General features: G+C 42.9%; 1 protein-coding gene across 1 annotated transcript in view; it reads left to right on the forward strand.

Annotated features, from left to right (window-relative positions):
* Nucleotides 1-907: 907 nt before the first annotated feature.
* The window catches only part of TLR6 (toll like receptor 6), a 167,448-nt gene continuing 148,326 nt past the window's right edge, over nucleotides 908-20,029 (forward strand). The window contains exons 1-2 of the mRNA XM_082262003.1: nucleotides 908-995; nucleotides 9,995-12,722. Of these exons, the coding sequence (XP_082118129.1) occupies nucleotides 10,073-12,517 (2,445 nt within the window). The 5' untranslated portion in view covers nucleotides 908-995; nucleotides 9,995-10,072 and the 3' untranslated portion in view covers nucleotides 12,518-12,722. The remainder of the gene's footprint in view (nucleotides 996-9,994; nucleotides 12,723-20,029) is intronic.

The following is a 20,029-nucleotide window of genomic DNA, read 5'->3' on the forward strand; positions in this document are numbered from 1 at the left end:
CCAAGTCAAAGTCCAGACCTGAATCCAATCGAGAATCTGTGGAAAGAACTGAAAACTGCTGTTCACAAGAGCTCTCCATCCAACCTCACTGAGCTCGAGCTGTTTTGCAAGGAGGAATGGGCAAAAATGTCAGTCTCTCGATGTGCAAAACTGATAGAGACATACCCCAAGCGACTTACAGCTGTAATCGCAGCAAAAGGTGGCGCTACAAAGTATTAACTTAAGGGGGCCCAATTTTTCAGTTTTTTATTTGTTAAAAAAGTTTGAAATATCCAATAAATTTCGTTCCACTTCATGATTGTGTCCCACATGTTGTTGATTCTTCACAAAAAAATTACAGTTTAATATCTTTATGTTTGAAGCCTGAAACGTGGCAAAAGTTCGCAAAGTTCAAGGGGGCCGAATACTTTCGCAAGGCACTGTATTTGACTTTTGGTTTTGGGTCTAACACGTCTTTTAGACCGCATTCACATTGATCCGACTTGTCAGGCGTCTTGTCAGCCTGACAAGTCGCGGTCCGTCACGCTCCCATTGTGTAGTACAGGAGCCGTTCTAATAGGAGCGACACAAGTCGCTCCAACTTAGAAAAAGGGTCCTGTACTACTTCGGGGCGACCTGGAGGCGACTTGCATAGACATTCATTTTATGAAGTCCGTGCAAGTCGCTGCACGCGACTTCACAGGTCGCCCCCTAAGTCAGAGCGACCTAGTGTGAACGGAGGCTAATTCTTTTGTTATGATAAAACAATACATGAACATGTTTAGCGACTCTCCATGCCCGAAGAGAAGTTTGTTTTTGATTTTTATCAGTTGAATGCTTCCTTTCACTTAGAAAAGAAGAAGCAGTGTGAGATCAGGCTGAATCACAAAGGAAGGCATTTGGTAGGCAGGGCATTGTATACAAGGCTTGGTACTTCCTGCTCTGCCAGAGCTGCACTTGGATCTATCCCAGAGCTGCACCATGGCTCCCTGCTGACAGCCGAATAACAAACTTGTGTAAGTATTGCTGCCATGCTAACTGCTCATTGGCATCCCCCACTCTAAAAATGCCGTTGTGTTGTTCCAAAAATCAGTGAGCTCCCTGTTCATATTTACAGGTGTTCAGGCTGATGTAATATAACCAGGGAAAGGTAAGAACTTCTATTCCCTGCTGTGTAAAACGAAAGCTGTAATCTGATTAGGTGTTACAGAATATAGATGACATCTCTATTACTCCTGGTCCTACCTTTCATAGATCATCCCCCTAACAAGCAGATTATATTTATTCATTATAAACCCAAGGCTTTTATCATACGCTGGACTAGAACCTCAACTGCAACAAAATGAAACACAAGGGATGTGTGCTTTTTATAATGTTCCATGCTTTCTTTTATATCCTAACAAAGCCTATTCCAGGCACTGACTATTTTCTTATACCAAAGCAGAGCTGAACCTTTTACGGTAAGAAAGACGCTCATATTTTTTGTTGATTAATTTCGGTTGTAATTCCTCTTTCAGTTCCTTTTGCGCTTAGAGCTCAACAGCATGAAAACCTAGGCATGTCACAAGCACAAAGCCATAGTCCTTCCGCTCCTGTGATATATTATCTTCTTCATGGGGGAAATTAGGGGACCTCTGAAAACGGGACGTAAATCTGAAGGTGGATAGAAAATACACTAATGCAGCTCTGTAACCATTATTACATCATTAAAAAAGATGTATGTTTTCTTGTTTTTTTTTTCTAAATGCTTACCTAGTAGTTGCAGCATCTGTCCCTTGCTAGCTGTAAGACTGAGAACCATGCGATCAAACACCATTGATTGCTCGGTTCTCAGAGCTTCCTGAGCAGAGAGCTGGTGACTGTCAGTCACTGGCTCTCTGCTGTGATCATTTACTGAGACGCTGGGCTGTGGAGGGGAGGAGGGCGGCCGGGTTAAACTCTCAGTGGCTCCCTGAGAGGCTTGCGGGTCCAGGCATGTGGGCTAATTTCGACTTCATTGTAGCAGTCTTATCCCCAGCCTGGACCAGCTCTATGACATCAGCCGACAGCGGGCCTCAGCTAAATGAGCTTTGGCTGTATTTCTCCTTTAAATGGTTTGTGGAACCTCAATTTGACCTGATATGATATGATTTGACTCCTGAATAGGGCCGTCTTTTCTCACAGACGTGGGCACAGGTGTGTGGGGTCCCTGCAATCCCCCACCCTCCCCAACAGGGGGATCATGTGTGGAGTGGCTAGAGCGGGTGATTAGTGCAGCACGTGGGGGAAATAACTGGAACAGATCTTTTGTGGCTCTCACTGCAGCTGCTGAAAGCCAACATCTCCTGCTCCAGTGAGAGCCACAAAAGATCAGTTTCCAGTTAAGTTATTTCCCCCACCTGCTGCACTGATCCAGATTTCTATTTCTGCCTAAAACCCCCCTGTGTGCCCCCCCATCCCACAGTGCTGCCAGCTTCCCCCCATCCCTTTCCTAACAGCAGCAGCTGCAGGCACATGCGTGATCTTCAGGAAGGAGAGCGGAGAAAGGGGCTTGTAAATATGTCATTTACCAGCCCCTTCCTTTTGTAATTGAACACAGTGAGTGTCCATACTAATCACTGACTGTATTATAACAACGGAAGCATAGTAACTATGTTTACTAGGCTTCAGTTTATGAATGGATAGCAGCCTCTATCTCCTGTTTTTTCATCTGCATTGCAGCTGTAGCCACAGAGAAAGGGACAGTAAAATGTTTCCTTAGTCCCTTTCTCTGTCTCAAAAGTGAGACTTCAGGGGTCCATTTTCCCTCCCCAACAGCATTATAACAACAAAAAAAAAAGAATTGTGTCTATAAACACAAACAGCCCAGATTCGGAAAGCACCCGCACGGATGCACCCCCAGCACACGGCTTGCTATGGGTGCACTCGCAGGGAAGGAGGCAAGACATCACCGATGGAGTACTCCAGAAGAGGAAGTAGGGGCTCTTACAAAGCAGGTAAGTAAATCTTTTTATTAAAAAAAAAAAATAGCCTTTACAGCCACTGTAAGTGAGCGTATCTAGGGGCTAATAATAGTACTGTGGGGGAAATCTCTGGACTAAAGGTGAATGTTGCAGCAAAAGCCTGACTTTGACATTTTTTGTTTTTGCTGCGTTAATTATTTTTATCTTTTTATTTTGAGCTTGAGATCTGCTTGAAATAATAAATGCATGCCAAAAAACCTGTATTGTGAGAAAAATGGAAGCTGCTCTACTAGTTGCCCGACTGTCTCTGGCTTCACAATCTGTCTAAATAACTACCCTGAACAATCCCATACTAAAGACATGGTTTTTGATCTGCAGACATGTTTGATTTGAGAGACTTAGAAATTACTGAATTTATTGGACCACCACTGCAACCAGGAAAATCAACAATTTCAGAAGGTAAGTTCTGCAGGGCAGGGCAGCCTGCAAATTTATTTTTGTGTTGGATCCTTTAAATTATACCTCTATATGCTGCATCAAGCTCAAGCAGGGTATACACAGCCTGAAAATTGTCCCGTTCTGCAGAAACCATTTGTTTAACTGAAGCTGACCTAATGACAGATTTCTGTCAAGGAGTCCTGCTGCGAGCATTCCGTCAGTACTTGCAGCCAGTGGCTGCAGTGCTGATCTATGTATTCTAAATGGGGGGGTGTCCCTGTTGTCAGGATACAATAGCACAGCAGGAGAGATCACTGCACCAGCATCCCTTGTGTTGATGTGGGGATCTGTGATTTTTTTTTTTTTTTTTTCATTCAACCCGCTGGCTGAGCAAAAAAGAAAACCTCAAAGTGTATACAGTGTCTCACAAACGTTAGTACACCCCTCACATTTTTGTAAATATTTTATTATACCTTTTCATGTGACAACACTGAAGAAATGACACTTTGCTACAATGTAAAGTAGTGAGTGTACAGCTTGTATAACAGTGTAAATTTGCTGTCCCCTAAAAATAACTCAACACACAGCCATTGATGTCCAAACCGCTAGCAACAAAAGTGAGTACGTCCCTAAGTCAAAATGTCCAAATTGGGCCCAAACTGTCAATATTTTGTGTGGTCACAATTTTTTCCAGCACTGCCTTAACTCTCTTGGGCATGGAGTTCACCAGAGCTTCACAGGCTGCCACTGGAGTCCTCTTTCACTTTTCCATGACGACATCATGGAGCTGGTGGATGTTGGAGACCTTACGCTCCTCCACCTTCCGTTTTGAGGATGCCCCACAGATGCTCAATAGGGTTTAGGTCTGGAGACATGCTTGGCCAGTTCATCACCTTTACCCTAAGCTTCTTTAGCAAAGCAGTGGTCGTCTAGGAGGTGTGTTTCTTATGTTGGAATACTGCCCTACGGCCCAGTCTCTGAAGGGAGGGGATCATGCTCTGCTTCAGTATGTCACACTACATGTTGGCATTCATGGTTCCCTCAATGAACTGTAGCTCCCCAGTGCCGGCAGCACTCATGCAGCCCCAGACCATGACACTCCGACCACCATGCGTGACTGTAGGCAAGACACACTTTGTACTCCTCACCTGGTTGCTGTCACACACACACTTGACATCATCTGAACCAAATAAGTTTATCTTGGTCTCATCAGTCCACAGCAACCAATTGCATGTATCAATCAGGGAAACTGATGTATGGCAATCCACAGGTGAATGAACATAGACACTCCCTTGGCAATATAGCTGATCCGCACAGATGCTCCGCGATATTACATAGGATAAATAATAAGGGGGGGAGAGCCCATAGCGTAAAACCATTTAATAAAATAAATAAAACAAAAGATTTGCACTTACAAAAGTACACAGGAATATCGCTGAATTGGAGCCGCCGACCAGTCGGCTTCAAACACCCGCCTGAGTATCGTCTCGTCTCGTAGAGGTGACGTCAGCACGCCGCGACCGACGTACGTTTCGTCATAAATGACGTTCTCAAGGTTTTATTTATTTTATTAAATGGTTTTACGCTATGGGCTCTCCCCCCCTTATTATTTATCCTATGTAATATCGCGGAGCATCTGTGCGGATCAGCTATATTGCCAAGGGAGTGTCTATGTTCATTCACCTGTGGATTGCCATACATCAGTTTCCCTGATTGATACATGCAATTGGTTGCTGATATCTGGTAAGCAGGAATTTCTGGTGGTGGCTCTATGCATTTGAGTGATTTATATCGCATGATCCACTAATATCTGGTAATTATTTTGATATCACGGAGGTGGTTCTTCATTCCCAATCTTTCACTGAGATATGTTATGCTTACCTTTTTCTTTTTTCTGGTAAGCGGCCTATGTTGGTGGTGGTGTACACCTATTATTTTCTTCATTCACACGGGTGATTAGAATTTTTATGCAGTATCACGCTATGTATATTTTTTGTCTCATCACCATATTCACCGATTCACAATTCTGAGTGGAGATCTTCTGACAGGAGTCATCTACAGAGTTCCACTGGTCTGGTTTTTGTTTACACCAACGCTCATTTTACTGCTACGTCTGGTAAGCAGTACCTATTCACATTGAATTTTTTCTGTGTCGTGTTGGATTGGACTTTAACAGTTTATTCATCATTTAATACTTTGGACTATTATTTTCTGGGACTTACCACTTTATTTAATAGACCTATCATATATGGTCTATGTCATTTAGCGCAGCTTTTTCCCACTATAGTGTGAACCTGGCCTAACACCCATAAATGTCATTACTGAAGCCATGTGCTTATATGCAATGCAGGCAGATCACAGCTGGTGGGAGGGGCTGGAAGGGTGCTGTACACCTCTGCTCTCCAGAGCCCTCATTCCTGATGCAAACAATGGGCTGGATCTTGGGAGGAGTTATGCAAATATCAAAACACCTTGAAAGTCTGAAAGAGTGGACACTCCTAGGCGGTGTGCATTTGCATGCAGTCTTTCCTAGATAACACCCACGTATGGTGCGGAGCCTCAATGATTGATAGAACTGGAATCCAATGAATGAAAAGAGAGAGTCAGGGACAATAAGCCTGAGAAGAAAAGGGCTAGTTAATGCTGGACATCCTCCAGCCAGGAAAGGAGATGGGATCTATCTGATATACAGTAGCTTCTAATGTCCACTCTGAGAAGCTTACAGTGTTCAGTGAAATTAGAGTAAGGATTTTCAGGAGAGGAGCCTGTATATATTCATGCAATACTGAATGTAATGTTATAGTTTGACCTTAAATGCGTTTTGCTCCTTTTAAAATCTATATACAAATGTTGCATTTAGCCAGTAGCTCTGATATAAGTATTTTAAGCTGGCAATGCCCATGGAAAATTATAGTATTGCATTATATCATTAATCTAGACACTGAAGAGGAAGCTGAGCATGGGCTTTAAAACTGGGCAGGTACAGATAGAATGACCTGTCCTTTGCCCCAGTGTGACAACACTTGTGGGTGTGTCACATGCACCTACCCAAAAATACAAGACTTCTCTCTGGATTCAGGCTGGCAAAGGAATGAGTAGATGATATGCTTCATTTACTTTGCCCTGTCTGGGTTTTAATCACTTTCCTACCAGGCACTTTTACCCCCTTCCTGCCCAGGCCAATTTTAAGCTTTCAGCGCAGTCACACTTTAAATGACAATTGCGCATTCATGCAACACTGTAGCCATATGACATATTTATCATTTTGTTAGCACAAAGAGAGCTTTCTTTTGGGGGTATTTAATCACAACTGGGTTTTTATTTTTTGCTAAACAAATGAAAAAATACCTAAAATTAAAAAAAAAAATCATTTTTCATAAAGTTTTGCAAACAGGGTTTTTTCTGCTTCACCTATGTGCACTGATAAGGCAGCACTGATGGGCACTAATAGGTGGCACTGATGAAGCAGCACTAATGGGCACTAATAGGTGGCAGTGATAGGCACTGATGAAGCTGCACCGATAGTGGGCACTGATAGGAGGCACTGATAGGCACTAAAAGGTGCCACTGAAAGGCGGCACTGATAGGCAGCACCAATATGCGGCACCGATAGGCACTGGTAGACGGTCACTGAGGGGCACTGATAGGCAGAACTGATAGGTGGCACTGATAAGGAGGCACTGATTAGCAGCACTGATTTGCAGCACTGGTGGTCACTGATAGGCGGCACTGATAGGTGGCATTGATAGGCAGAACAAATATGTGGCACCGATAGGCACTGGTGGACAGCACTGAGGGGCACTGATAGGCAGCACTGATAGGTGACACTGATAAGGAGGCACTGATTGCCACTGATTAGTAGCACCGATTGGCAGCACTGATAGGTGACACTGATAAGGAGGCACTGATTAGCAGCACTGATTGGCCGCACTGGTGGGCACTGATAGGCAGCACTGGTGTGCACTGTTGGGACTGCACTGATAATCAGGAAACTGATAATCTGTGCTCTGATTATCAGTGTAGATGTCCCTTTACCACAACTCAGTTATCGGCTCTCTTCTCCCTTCCTCATGTGAGAAAAGGAAAGCCGATAACCGGCTTGTGTTTACATCATGATAAGCTGTCATTGGACACAGCTGAGTATGTGGTAAAGGGCCGAGTTGATTGCATATCTCCCAACTTTTTGAGATGGAGATGAGGGACACCTATTAGCAAATGTATGTAGGCATAGGGCACACCCCCTGCCATGCCCCCTCAAAAGAGAATTATACAAAACAGGTGTTTTTTTTAATCACTATTATTAAATTATATCGGCTTTTGAAATTAAAAAATGCAGCAATTTAAAAACTGAATGAAAGGTTTAGCACCAGGAAACACTTTTTTTTTTTTTTAACAATAACATTTTTATTGGAGTTTAGAAAACAAGCATGTTAGCGCCCATTCAGACTGGCGCGACACGACTTGCTGGGGCGACCTCGGCGCGACTTGCAGGTACTTCATATAATTGAAGTCAATGCAAGTCGCCTCCAGGTCGCCCCAAAGTAGTACAGGACCCTTTTTTCTAAGTCGGAGCGACTTGTGTCGCTCCTATTAGAACAGGTCCTGTACTATTCAATGGCGACCGACCGACTGCGACTTGTCAGGCGACCAAGTCGCCTGACAAGTCGCGCTAGTGTGAATGGACCCTGAAGGTGTACAAACAGTAGAGCAGTCATACAAATAAACATGAGAGCATCAGCAGATGAACAGCAAACCAAAAAATATGGAACGCTTCATGAATTTGCGTGTCATCTTGCGCAGGGGCCATGCTATTCTTCTCTGTATCGTTCCAATTTTAGTATATGTCCTGCCGAAGCGAGGACCAGGAAACACTTTTTGAAAGATAAAAAGTGTATTTTATATTGAACCATATAGATCAGACCAAAATGAGGGACACTTGAGGAGGAAAGAGGGACAGAAGGACTTTGTTTCAAATCAGGAACATTCTCTTTAAAATCAGGAACAGTTGGGAGCTATGTGATTTGCCCTATTACCCCGATCTGTGATCAGCTGAGTCTGAGGCGCGATCAAGGAAGGACGTCCATGGGGCTAATGAGGAGAGAGCCAGTAAGCCTTTTTTTTTAAGTTGCTTTTAATATCACTTTAACCGGTTGCCGACCGCCGCACGACTATATACTGCGGCGGTCAGCCCCGGCCAGGCAGAGTGACGTATCGGTACGTCACTCGCCTGTCACTGACTTGCGAGCCTATCGCGGGCGGGCGCGCGCCCGCCGAGGCGCGCGCCCGCCGCGGCTCGTTCACAGACAAGTCAGTGCGTGTGACCGGCGGACTCGATGTCCACCAGTCACACTGCGATCGCTCCTGTGAAGGGAGAAAGACAGAGCAGCTTGTGTAAACAAGCTGCCTGTCAGTTCTCCCTGTGTAAAAGTGAAGATCTGTCCGTTCTACTATGTAGAACGGTTGATCTTTGCTTTTACACCAATAGGAATGTCCCTACACAGTTAGAATCACGCCCCTAGGACACACTTAACCCCTCCCTGTCCAATAAAGTTAACCCCTTCCCTGCCAGTGTCATTTTTGCAGTAACAGTGCATATGTATAGCACTGATTACTGCAGTAATGTCACTGGTACCCCCAAAAGTGTCAAAAATGTCAGTCAAGGGTCCGATCTGTCCGCCGCAATGTCGCAGTACCGAAAAAAAAATCGCAGATCGCCGCCATTACGCGTTAAAAAAAAAAACACCAAAAATGACAAAAATCTTTCCCTTTGTTAGTAAACGCGATAACTTTTGCGCAAACCAATCAAAATACGCTTTTTGCGATTTTTTTTACCAAACATAGGTAGCATAAAACAAATTGGCCGAAAAATGTTAAAAAATTTTGATTTTTACTTTTTTTTTTGGGGAATTTCATATAAAAAAATGTGAAAAATATTGTTATTTTTGCAAAATTTACGCTCTTTTTTTGTTTATAGCGCGTGATCAAAAAATCGCACAGGTGATCAAATACCACCAAAAGAAAGCTCTGTTTGTGGGAAAAAAAGGACGTCAAATTCGTTTAGGTACAGCGTCGCACGACCGCGCAATTGTCCGTTAAAGTCACGCAGTAAAAAATCGCAAAAAAACCCCTGGTCCTTTAGCAGCCAAATCCTCCGGGGCTTAAGTGGTTAAAATGTTAGTTCACTTTACACTTTAGTTCAGTTTACAGAAAAATGAAAAGGTAAATTAACACTGTACACCTTCTCCACCTCCCAGTTCTTGCCATACTTACCTCTGGGGATACTGAGCTGTCAGTGTCCCCACAGCCACTCTGGCAGTCTAGGGATTTGAAATGCCTGCTCTTCTCCCTCTTCTCTGTGCAGCACTTCCGAGGCAGACCAGATTGATTCTGATTAGTCAGCACCTGCACTGTGAATTGCCTTTGTACCTGGAGCATCTGTGTAGGCACTGACAGTTAAGCTTCCCCAGAGGTAAGTACAGAATTTTTTTTCTGTAAGATGAACTAACACTTATGCAGTGAGAGTTGCACAGCTTGTACAGTATGATTTGTTAATTAGTATGCTACTTTAAAATTTAAGAACCAATTAATTCAAACAGTAATTTTCTCTTAATTAATTATATTTCTCTACTTTGTAGGTGAAAACCTGCAATCTACAATGAATGTTTAATCTCTCTAGATTTGAATTTGAGCTCTGAAAAGACGGATGTAGTAATATGGCTGGATTTATCCTACTACTTACCATCATTGTCTCTGTGCCCATCGCTGCACATTGTGTAGAACACCCACTCATTGAGGATCAGGAATTTGTTTCTAACTACTCACACAAGTCACTGATTTCTGTCCCTAACAATGTGTCTCTAGAAACAACTGTGCTGGATTTGTCACATAACAATATCACAAACCTTGAAACAACCGACCTCAACTATCTCTTGCATCTAAAAGTTCTCATTATTTCATATAATCTACTCGCTGAACTGAAGAAAGACATATTTGACTCCAACAAACACTTGGAACATTTGGATTTATCCAACAACCAGCTTGAGAATGTCTCTTGCACATTTCCAAACAACCTTCGTTATTTGGACATTTCATACAATAATTTCATAACATTGTCTGTGTGTAAAGGTTTGGGAAATCTGGTAAAACTGGAGTTCTTAGGGTTTGGTGCACAGCAAATACTGCAATCGGATATTGAAGCAATCTCTAAACTAGAGCTTCAAAGTGTGTTCCTCGATTTAAAAAATCTAACCGATTACCAAAATGGCAGCCTACTCATGCTGAATACAAAGTACCTTCATCTAGCCTCTCTGTCTATGACAAAGGATATTTTCAGTTTACTTTTTGATGCCGTAAATGTATCTGAATCTTTGGAGCTTTCCAAGTGTGCTGATGTTCTCTATATAGAAAAGAGTTTTATAACAGCAATAGCTAAGAATTCCAGAGTCACCACATTCATTATGAATAGCCTTTCCCTATCATGGGATATACTTATCTTTATTCTTCAGGTTATATGGCACTCACCTGCTGAGAATTTCCAGCTGTCAGAATTTACTTTGCAAGGCATAATCCATGGAGTTAAATTTGACTATTCCAACTCTTCCATGTACGAGTTGCACTTGAACAATATTGAAAGTAAAGTGTTTTTGTTTAACCAGACAATATTGTACAGATTGTTTTCTGAAATGAACATTGAAATCCTGACCATAACTTCAGCAAATTTTCTCTTTATGGAGTGTCCTTTAAAACCTAGCAACTTCCAACTCTTGGCCTTCTCTGGTAATGCTATGTCAGATGATGTCTTTCAAAACTGTGAAACGCTGACTAAACTGAGAACTTTGATAATGGCAGACAATAAACTGCAAAAACTAGCCAAGGTCAGCTCCATGACCAACAAAATGATATCCTTGCACTATCTTGACGTTAGCAGGAACCAGCTTGAATACAACGAAGAGGAATGCAGCTGGTCGCAGAGTATAAAGGAGATCAATTTGGCTTTTTGTTCTTTGACCAAATCTGTTTTTAAATGTTTGCCAAAGAATATTATCCGGCTGGATTTGACTAAAAATGACATAACATTTGTGCCATCGGACATAGCCTATTTTGAAAAATTAGAATATCTTAACCTTGGGTATAATCGATTCTTTGATCTACCAGACTGCACGTTTTTTCCTCATCTAATAGTGCTCAAGGTTCAAAACAATCAAATTCCTTATCCAACCACTGAATTCATTCACAGATGTAACAATGTCTCCAGTATAAACATGGCGCACAACCCATTCCATTGTTTTTGTGAGATAAGAACATTCATTGGTGAAGTGAAGAAATCACCTGGGAAAATGATAGGCTGGCCAGAAAATTATGTTTGTGAACACCCGGACAACCTTAACGGGGTCATGTTGGCTGACTTCTACATGCCCGAAATATACTGTAACGTCTTTATATTGGTCCCAGTTATAGTTGTGCCAATAATCCTTGTCCTTGTTTTGTTGTTTATTATATGCAAATATTGTGACGTTCTATGGTACCTAAAAATGATTTGGCAGTGGACACGGACAAAGCACCGGACTAGGACATCCAAAAGTGATTACTGGGAACTTGGGAGAGATTTTGACTTTCATGCTTTTGTTTCTTATAGTGAACACGATGCATCTTGGGTTAAGGAAATAATGTTGCCAAGTATAAAGAAGATGGACAACTCAATACGGATCTGTCTGCACGAGAGAAATTTCTTGCCGGGAAGACCCATTGTTGAAAACATTATTAATTGCATTGAGAAGAGCTACAAATCCATCTTTGTTTTATCTCCTCATTTTGTTCAGAGTGAGTGGTGTCATTATGAACTCTATTTCGCTCATCAAAAACTGTTCACTGAAAAGACAGACAATCTCATTTTAATTCTGCTGGAGCAAATCCCTCAGTACATCATTCCTTCAAAGTACTCGAGGCTGAAAGCACTTATGGCAAAAAGAACATATCTGGAATGGCCAAAGGAGAAAAGCAAGCAAGGTCTTTTCTGGGCTAATGTCACAGCAGCTATTAGCATCAACTTGTCGGATCTGCATCATGAAAATTCACAGAATGAGACCCAGCCTCTCCTACATGATCAAGAAGATACCCACTATGGGTCTGTGTCTGTCCCAAGTGAGAGTACAAAATAAGATCATCTATCTGGACACTGAATGTTTTATATCAGTCAGACTACAGTAACCCTGATCTATCATTTGTTGCCTTTGGGTGTACTGGAAGCAGCTACAAATGGGCAGATCTTGTAAGAGACTATATATTCACCCTCAAATCGATTGTTGAGAACAGCTTCTCACTACAAATGTTGCTTTTGACTACAGTGACACATACATACATACAGTACATTTCAGAGGCGTAACTAGAACCTTCAGGGCCCCGATGCAAGAAACCATGAAGGGCCCCCCAAACCTCTGTCCGGGGCCCTTCCCTTCAAGCCCGGGGCTTTTCCCACTAATCCTGGGGCTCTTTACTCTCGTTGCATGGCCTTTTATTATGGTCCAGCAGCAGGATCCTTTCACAAGTTCTGCAGTGGGCCCCCTTCCTGCAATCTTGGGGCCTCTCCACAGTGGTGCAATGCCAGGGCCCGGTTGCAAGTGTGACCTTTGAGATCCTGGAAGTTCACCCACTGGTTTGCTACTGGGCCCCCTGGTGCATGGGGCCCGGTAGCAATTGCAACCCCTGCAACCCCTGTAGTTACGCCCCTGGTACATTTTAGGTTGAAAGGGTAATTTTATTTACCTATGGAAAAGAAAAGACTGTAACAATTCAGAAGTATTCTAGCATGCTGTAAAGTCTGTTTGATCAAAATCATGCCTAGGTATGCATTTTTTTTGCATTGCTTTCAACCACTATGTAGCATATTGTTCACCTTAGTCTTTAAAGGGATGGATTTGGGCTTCAAAGGTAGTAAATCATTAAGCCTCAATTAACACTTTAGCATTTTTCAGCTGTTTTCCCTATGCCCGACTATATTCAACATGCAGAATTCCTATGATTTCAAATTGTCACTGTTGTACACTCAGTCACCCTATACTTTAAGCTAAAAAAAAGTACATGAGCTTGTTTTTGAGTGTTCATCTGTAAACGTAAAATACGTACGTCCTGTGCTTTTTTTGCACCCAAAGAAGTCCTTTACTCTTCTAAAACTGTTGTCTTCCCCTTGCCCAACCCAAGAAACAAATCCCTGAAGCTTGATACACATTCAAAAACACCTGTAAACCATTTGTAATATACCCAAAAATAGCTTGTAAAGAACACTTTAAAATCACCAGGAAGACACTCTACTCAGCTGTGAAAGCGTCGAAAATTGGCAGGGAATTTTCGGCCAACGTCCGATCTGCCGATTTCCAGCTTGTTAGTATGATGCTTCCGACAACCAACTCCGACTTTTCGGCCGAAAAAAATCTGGTGTGCAGACTATAAAATTTTTGTTGGCCGTCAACACAACGGCCGATTTTCGTGCAGTCAGTACAGATTTCGACAGGGAAAAATCTGATGAGCAAGTCTGGGCATGCTTTAGAGAAGAAAAAACACAAAGAAAACAAACCAACACATGACATCACTTCTGAAGTAGAATTTTGTTGGCCGAGAAAATTCGTGTGCAGTCTAGGCACATTCCAACCAACAAAACACAACTTGGACAAAAGTCGGACGATCGGTTGGCGGAAAATCGTTGCGTGTGTACGAGGCTTAAGGCAGGCCACAGATGTTGTGATTTTCTTTCCTGCAACCGTGGGTGTGTTCCCCTGGCAGGGGGCATGAAGAGCCATCCCTACAGCGAGAACACAGGTATTTTTGCTAGTGGCTATATAATCGCATGCAAAAATCCAACAATCAGTTTGCCCACAGATGGTTTGAATCTCAGCTAGTCCCTAATGAACTGGCCAAGATTTGAATTATCTATGTGTGCCTCAAAGGGTATAACTGTGAAAAAGTTATATGGTAATCTCCTGAACTGCAAATTGTGGTTGCTGTTGACCACTGTGATGTTGGATTGAACTTTGGATTTCAAGGACATTTTTTTTTTCTGTGTATTTGCATATATTATTGATGTTGGTTGAAGAATCAACACATATTGGGGGTTTATGAAGAATATTGGATATATAAAGAGTGGCATATTGGGAATGGATTATATGTACTAGCACGTAATTAGTAAATAAATAATATTGATTTTTTGAGTAAATAGGAATAAGGAAGTAGTGCTGCTCTGCTTAAAAAAGGATGTAAATATAGCTGTCACAAACCATGGAATTGCTATGGAACCTATTACCACAACAGGTCTAGTACTGTCTGATTTCATAATAATTTATGCAGGCAGTAGTAGGATTTGCTACTGAATAGGACTCGCATGAATGTGCTGTATATATAATTCATACTCTGTTGTCAGACTTTCAATAAAGCAATTAGTGTATTGCAGTATTACTCTTGTAGAATACAAAGATCTCAGTAGTTGGGTTGTCCATGAAGTAGTCTCTAGTCAAGAGAGATAAACCCCAATGTTAATATCAAAGACATATTACACTATGGCAGTGCATCACACCACCCCACTATAACTGTTGCCACTTACATGGTGTTCAGGTTAGCACTATATATTTTACTTTTTTGTAAGAGAAGTATTCTGATCTATTTAAGTTTTCTAGCCAGTGGAAGGTCCTAAGGCCACATCATCATGCAGTGTTCAGTATCTGGTGATTTCCTTAACCAGGAGTCTGCAGTCCTGTCCAAACCCTGCTATGGGAAGGCTCTGGATATTTTAGAATTTGATTCAAAATGTAGCCAGCTGTATGACAGTATGTTTCCTGTGTGCCATTAATACACTTTGGGCCATTAAAAACCTTTTTTTTATTCACTTCTCTGTCCTCACTGTGATTCTTTATGTAACATAAAAACATAAGATGAAAATGATGTTCCACACAAACAGAGCAGGGAAAAACATTTAAAGTGATGTTAAAGTCTTATTTTTTTTGCTTAAAAATTACAAACGTGTCATACGTACCTGCTCTGTTTTACACAGAGTAGCCTGGATCCTTCTCTTCTCAGGTCCCATGCTGGCACTCCTGGGCCCTCCCTCCTGCCGAGTGCCCCCACAGCAAGCAGCTTACTCTCGGGGCACCCAAGCAGGTGCGCTCCTGAGCCGCGGCTCTGTGGGTCCATTTACACACAGAGCCATGGCTCAGCCCCACTCTTCCGTCTCCTGATTGGCTCACTGGCTGTGATTGACAGCAGCGGGAGTCAATGGCTCCTGCTGCTGCTAAAAGCCAATCAGGAGTGCGAGTCTCTGGAGAGCCAAGGCTCTCATGGACATAGCTGGATTGAGAGGGGGCTCATTAAGTATTAAAGGGAGCTGGGGATGCTGCATACAGAAGGTTTTTTTACCTTCATGCATAGATTGCATAAAGGTAAAAAACCTTGTGCCTTTACAACCACTCTAAGGGTACCTGGAGCATAAAAGGGGTATATTTAAAAAGCAGTGAATGTGACATGCATCGAACATTCACAACAGGTGAATCTTCTTGGTGTATGTATTTTGCATTACAGCACTTGATTTATCTTCAGTGAACGTTTAGTGAATGTCAGATTCACTGCTTTATACATGTTCATATGAGTGCCATACTGTAGATGTACTGACTGTGAGTATATCAGTATATGACTTTATAATTTCAGCACGTTTTTGCAAATTTTATTAAAGGTACAAAATAAGTTGTATTTTAAGGCCTGGTGGGCTTGGTGCGCAAAGAGATAAGCGCACATTTTGCAGTATAATTTTTCAGTTATGATTCCCACATATAGGCTCAATTTGGAAGAGATGTTGGAAGATTATCAGGCAAATATATTTATTTATTACCACCCAAAGGGTGATCTAACTGCATGGGGAGAGTGGGTTAACTATGGATCTTGGAAGCTGCTTCTGCATCTGAGACTTGGTCGTACATTAGTTCAAGCAATGTCTTCCCTTCATGTGTTATGTTTGTACTGACCTCTGTAGCACCTCCCTGGGTCTTCTAAAGGCAGGGTGAAACCTCCAGGGGCAGGGAGTGAGCTAGCATTTACTACAGGGCTGAGTCCATAGCTATCTAGGACCCTACTAGTCAGGTGCTAGGTTCAAAGCATTTTATGCTCCATCTGCTTATCAGGGGAGCCTGATCTATTAGGTTGCCTGTTGCATGTTCCCAGGTGTGATTTACTGGGTCTGAGGGAGTGTCCCCACTGCATCCAATAGGGGAGCCTGTTGGGCAGTGGAGGAAACCTGGCCAGTGACACATTGGCTTTTGTGGGAGTCCCAGTGGGAGGGCACTCTTGCAGTGCATCCTGGGATTGCTCATAAAAGCTGAGGGGACATGTGACAGGGCGTCTTGGGCGGGAAGCAGAGTCCACGGAGGAGGTAGACGACTGTCTCTCCTCCTGTTGCATGAGGAAGGTGGTCATAGGCGGTCGGCCTAGTGAACCAGGTGTGTGGAGCTGAGCTTCAGAGGATCCGGTAAAGCTGACAGTGGAGCTGCTGGCAGAGTTTTCCGGCAAAAACAGTGCCTGTGAGTACCAGGCGACTTGCCAAAGGGTCTGCCCAGGAAGGGGACCACACCAGTGAAGTCAGAGGATAAAGGGTCAGCTCACACAGTGTGTCAGAGTAAAGGGGGTGCCATGGAAAACCCTGAAGAGTACGGAAAAAGGGGGTGCCAAGTAGGACCCTGAAGAGTGAGTCACAGTACAGTGCAGTTTGCTTAATTCTACTTCACTTTAGTGGCATGGTGAAGCAGCGGCCTTGCCGAATCCATCTACAATAAGAAGTCCCAGTAAATGTGCATAGTTTGTTCAGTTGGAGTATCCCACTCATCCCTTCTCCTATCCCAGTTTTAAAAAAAAAAAAAAAAAAAACAAAACCCCTGGACTGTTTTCTGACTGAGCCAAGCACTTAGAATATGCTAAATCGTCAAGTTGTTGCAATAGGTAACCCAGGGGAACCCGTAACCAGCAGTTCCCACAGGAGTAGTGCTACAGCTATAATGCAGAGATTTGAACAGAAATTGGGCGCAGTCACTTTTTATCTTTTCAAAGCTTTAATGTGAAACTTAAAAGGAGGTAGAAGAAGAGAGAGGATTAGGGGTCATAGATACCAGTAGCACCACTTGCAGACTCCTAGGATCCAGAAAAAGTACAGCTTCACAGTCCTGGGACCTTTAAGCCAACCCGACGATACTACCAACACATTTTCAGATGTAGAACAAGATCCAGCTTCACAGTGTCAGAACCTTTGCACCAACCCATCAACACTGTAAGCACATTTTAGATGTAGGTCTGTCCCCCAAACGAGTCACTGGGCCCTCATGAGAGACCAGCCTTCATCCAGGCTCTCTCCAGCAAGAGTCCTCCCCTGGATCTTCTCTATTTGGCTTGGCTTCTTCCACACCAGGCAAGACAGACTAAGAACCACCTCAGAATTAGTAGGCCCCAGCCAAGCTTTTTGGCCTACTTGCAGAGCTTACTTCAGCAGCACATCCCCAGACCAGGGGCCTGAGGCAAGAGAGCGAGCACATGGCCCCTACCAAATATATATTATCTCCCAGAATGCACCAACGGCTAAGAAACTCCTACTGGGCTGGGCTAAGTTAAATATTCAACCTAGCTGTACTATCTCATATTAGCCTGCAGACATGGGAGTAAGTCACACATGTGCAAGTCACAAGCAAGTCTCAAGTCTTAACCTTCAAGTCTCAAGCAAGTCCCAAGTTACTGTGGTGAAAGTCGAGTCCCTGCTAGAAGTCAAGTAAGTCAAGTCAAGTCATTTATTTTGGTCAAGTCACAAATCAAGTCAAAATACTGATCTACCCCAATTTTCACCTTTAAATCAGTTAAAAGTCAGTGGTCAGGAAAGGTTTTGTCTTATTTTCAACATTAACAAAACTGCTTAGTGTTTTTTCTTGGCATATTAAACACTTTGAATGCCCAAACAGCTCAAAATCCTTCGTCCGGTCATGTTTCAACACCACTGTCACTAAAAACATGTTAAGTCCATTGTTAAACAGTCAGTGTCCTAAAAATCAGAACACACTGAGGTGTTTTAAGTGACTGTGGTGTCAGAAACATAACAGGCACATTAATTTTGCTATAACACATCTTGAGAAAATGCAAATATTTAATAACTTAAAAAAGTAAAGTCAATTCGAGTCATATGTCTCAAGTCAAAGTCAAGTCGAATCTTTAATTCATTTTAGTCAAGCAAGTCTCAAGTCCTCAAGCTGGTGATGACTTAAGTCTGACTTAAGTCAAGTCATGTGACTCAAGTCCCCCACCTCTCTTAGCCTGTGGTGCCAGTGACACCTACTGGTGACAGTGAGAAATGCACAACCTTTTTGAGATTAGGGAAAGACCAGATAAACTGTACAATCAATCTGAGCTACCAGCCAAAAACTAAATTTACATAGTAACCCCAGTTTAAGACCAGGGTGCTATACATGAAATCCGTAAATTGTTTTTGGCAGAAAAGTGTTTTCAGTATGGATAGGTCACCCTCCTTATAATGTCTTTGATCTCAGCAAAGCATTTGATACAGTTCCACATAAAGATCTTATAAAGAAGTTGGACATGCTAGGACTTAACCAATGGTTGGTTCAGTGGATATACAGTTGGTTAAGACTAGGTTTGCACTTATGCGATGCAGGATTCCTGCATCGCATCTGACTCGCAGGCAGTTCGCATTGCTCTCTGTGAACCGCTGCGGGTGTCAATGTAAAGTTAATGACATCCCCAAATCGGTTCGCAGTATGTAGTGCGATCTGTGAAATCTGATGGAATTGGATTGCATGGGTGTTCAGACTGATTCTAGTGTGGGCCAAAAAAAGGGTCCTGCACCATTGTGGTGCGAATGCAATTCAGTTTCAGCCATACAAACTGTATGGCTGAATTGGCATCACATAGAGATTGCATGTGATGTGCACAGCAATGCGGTGTGAATCACATGCGATGTCTGGCATCCCCTAAGTGTGAACCCAGGCTTCAGGATAGATACCAGAGTGAGGTTGTAAATTGGGTAAATTCGGAACAGAGACCAGTTACTAGTGGTGGATCACAAGGCTCTGTATTAGGTCCCGTTCTATTAATCTCTTAAGTGATTAAACTAAAGGTCTGGTGGGTAAGGTATGAGTTTTTGCTGATGATACAAAAGTATGGAATAGGGTTGATATTCTTGGAGGTGTCTGTAACATGGAACAAAAATTGTCATGGTACTTGGCCACGTCAAGACCCGAGATATCAGAATTAAAGTGGAGTTCCACCCTATTTTTATACTTACCTCCATCTTCTCGCTCCGGGTCACCTGAAAAAGAAATGGATAATCGCATATTTTTTTTTTTTTTACTTACCTCGTAGCGAAGAAAATATACTTACCTTACTTCCTTCTTCCTCCTTCCTCGGCCGCGGCCCGTCGTCACTTCCTGGCTCTGCAATGATTCCTGAGAGCTGAACGTCATAGCTCCCAGGAATCATTGCGCCTGCACCGGCCCCGACGTCAGTTCCGGGTCGCGCGCGTCATCCCCTTCTAAACAGCTTCTGGGCATGCCCAGAAGCTGTGGAGGGGTGACGCGCGCGACCCGGAAGTGACGTCGGGGCCGGCGCAGAGCATCGTGGGACCACAGAAGGCGGAAGAAGACGCC

This window comes from Pelophylax lessonae (genome assembly GCF_965119305.1).
Source record: "Pelophylax lessonae genome assembly, chromosome: 1".
Classification (NCBI taxonomy): domain Eukaryota; kingdom Metazoa; phylum Chordata; class Amphibia; order Anura; family Ranidae; genus Pelophylax; species Pelophylax lessonae.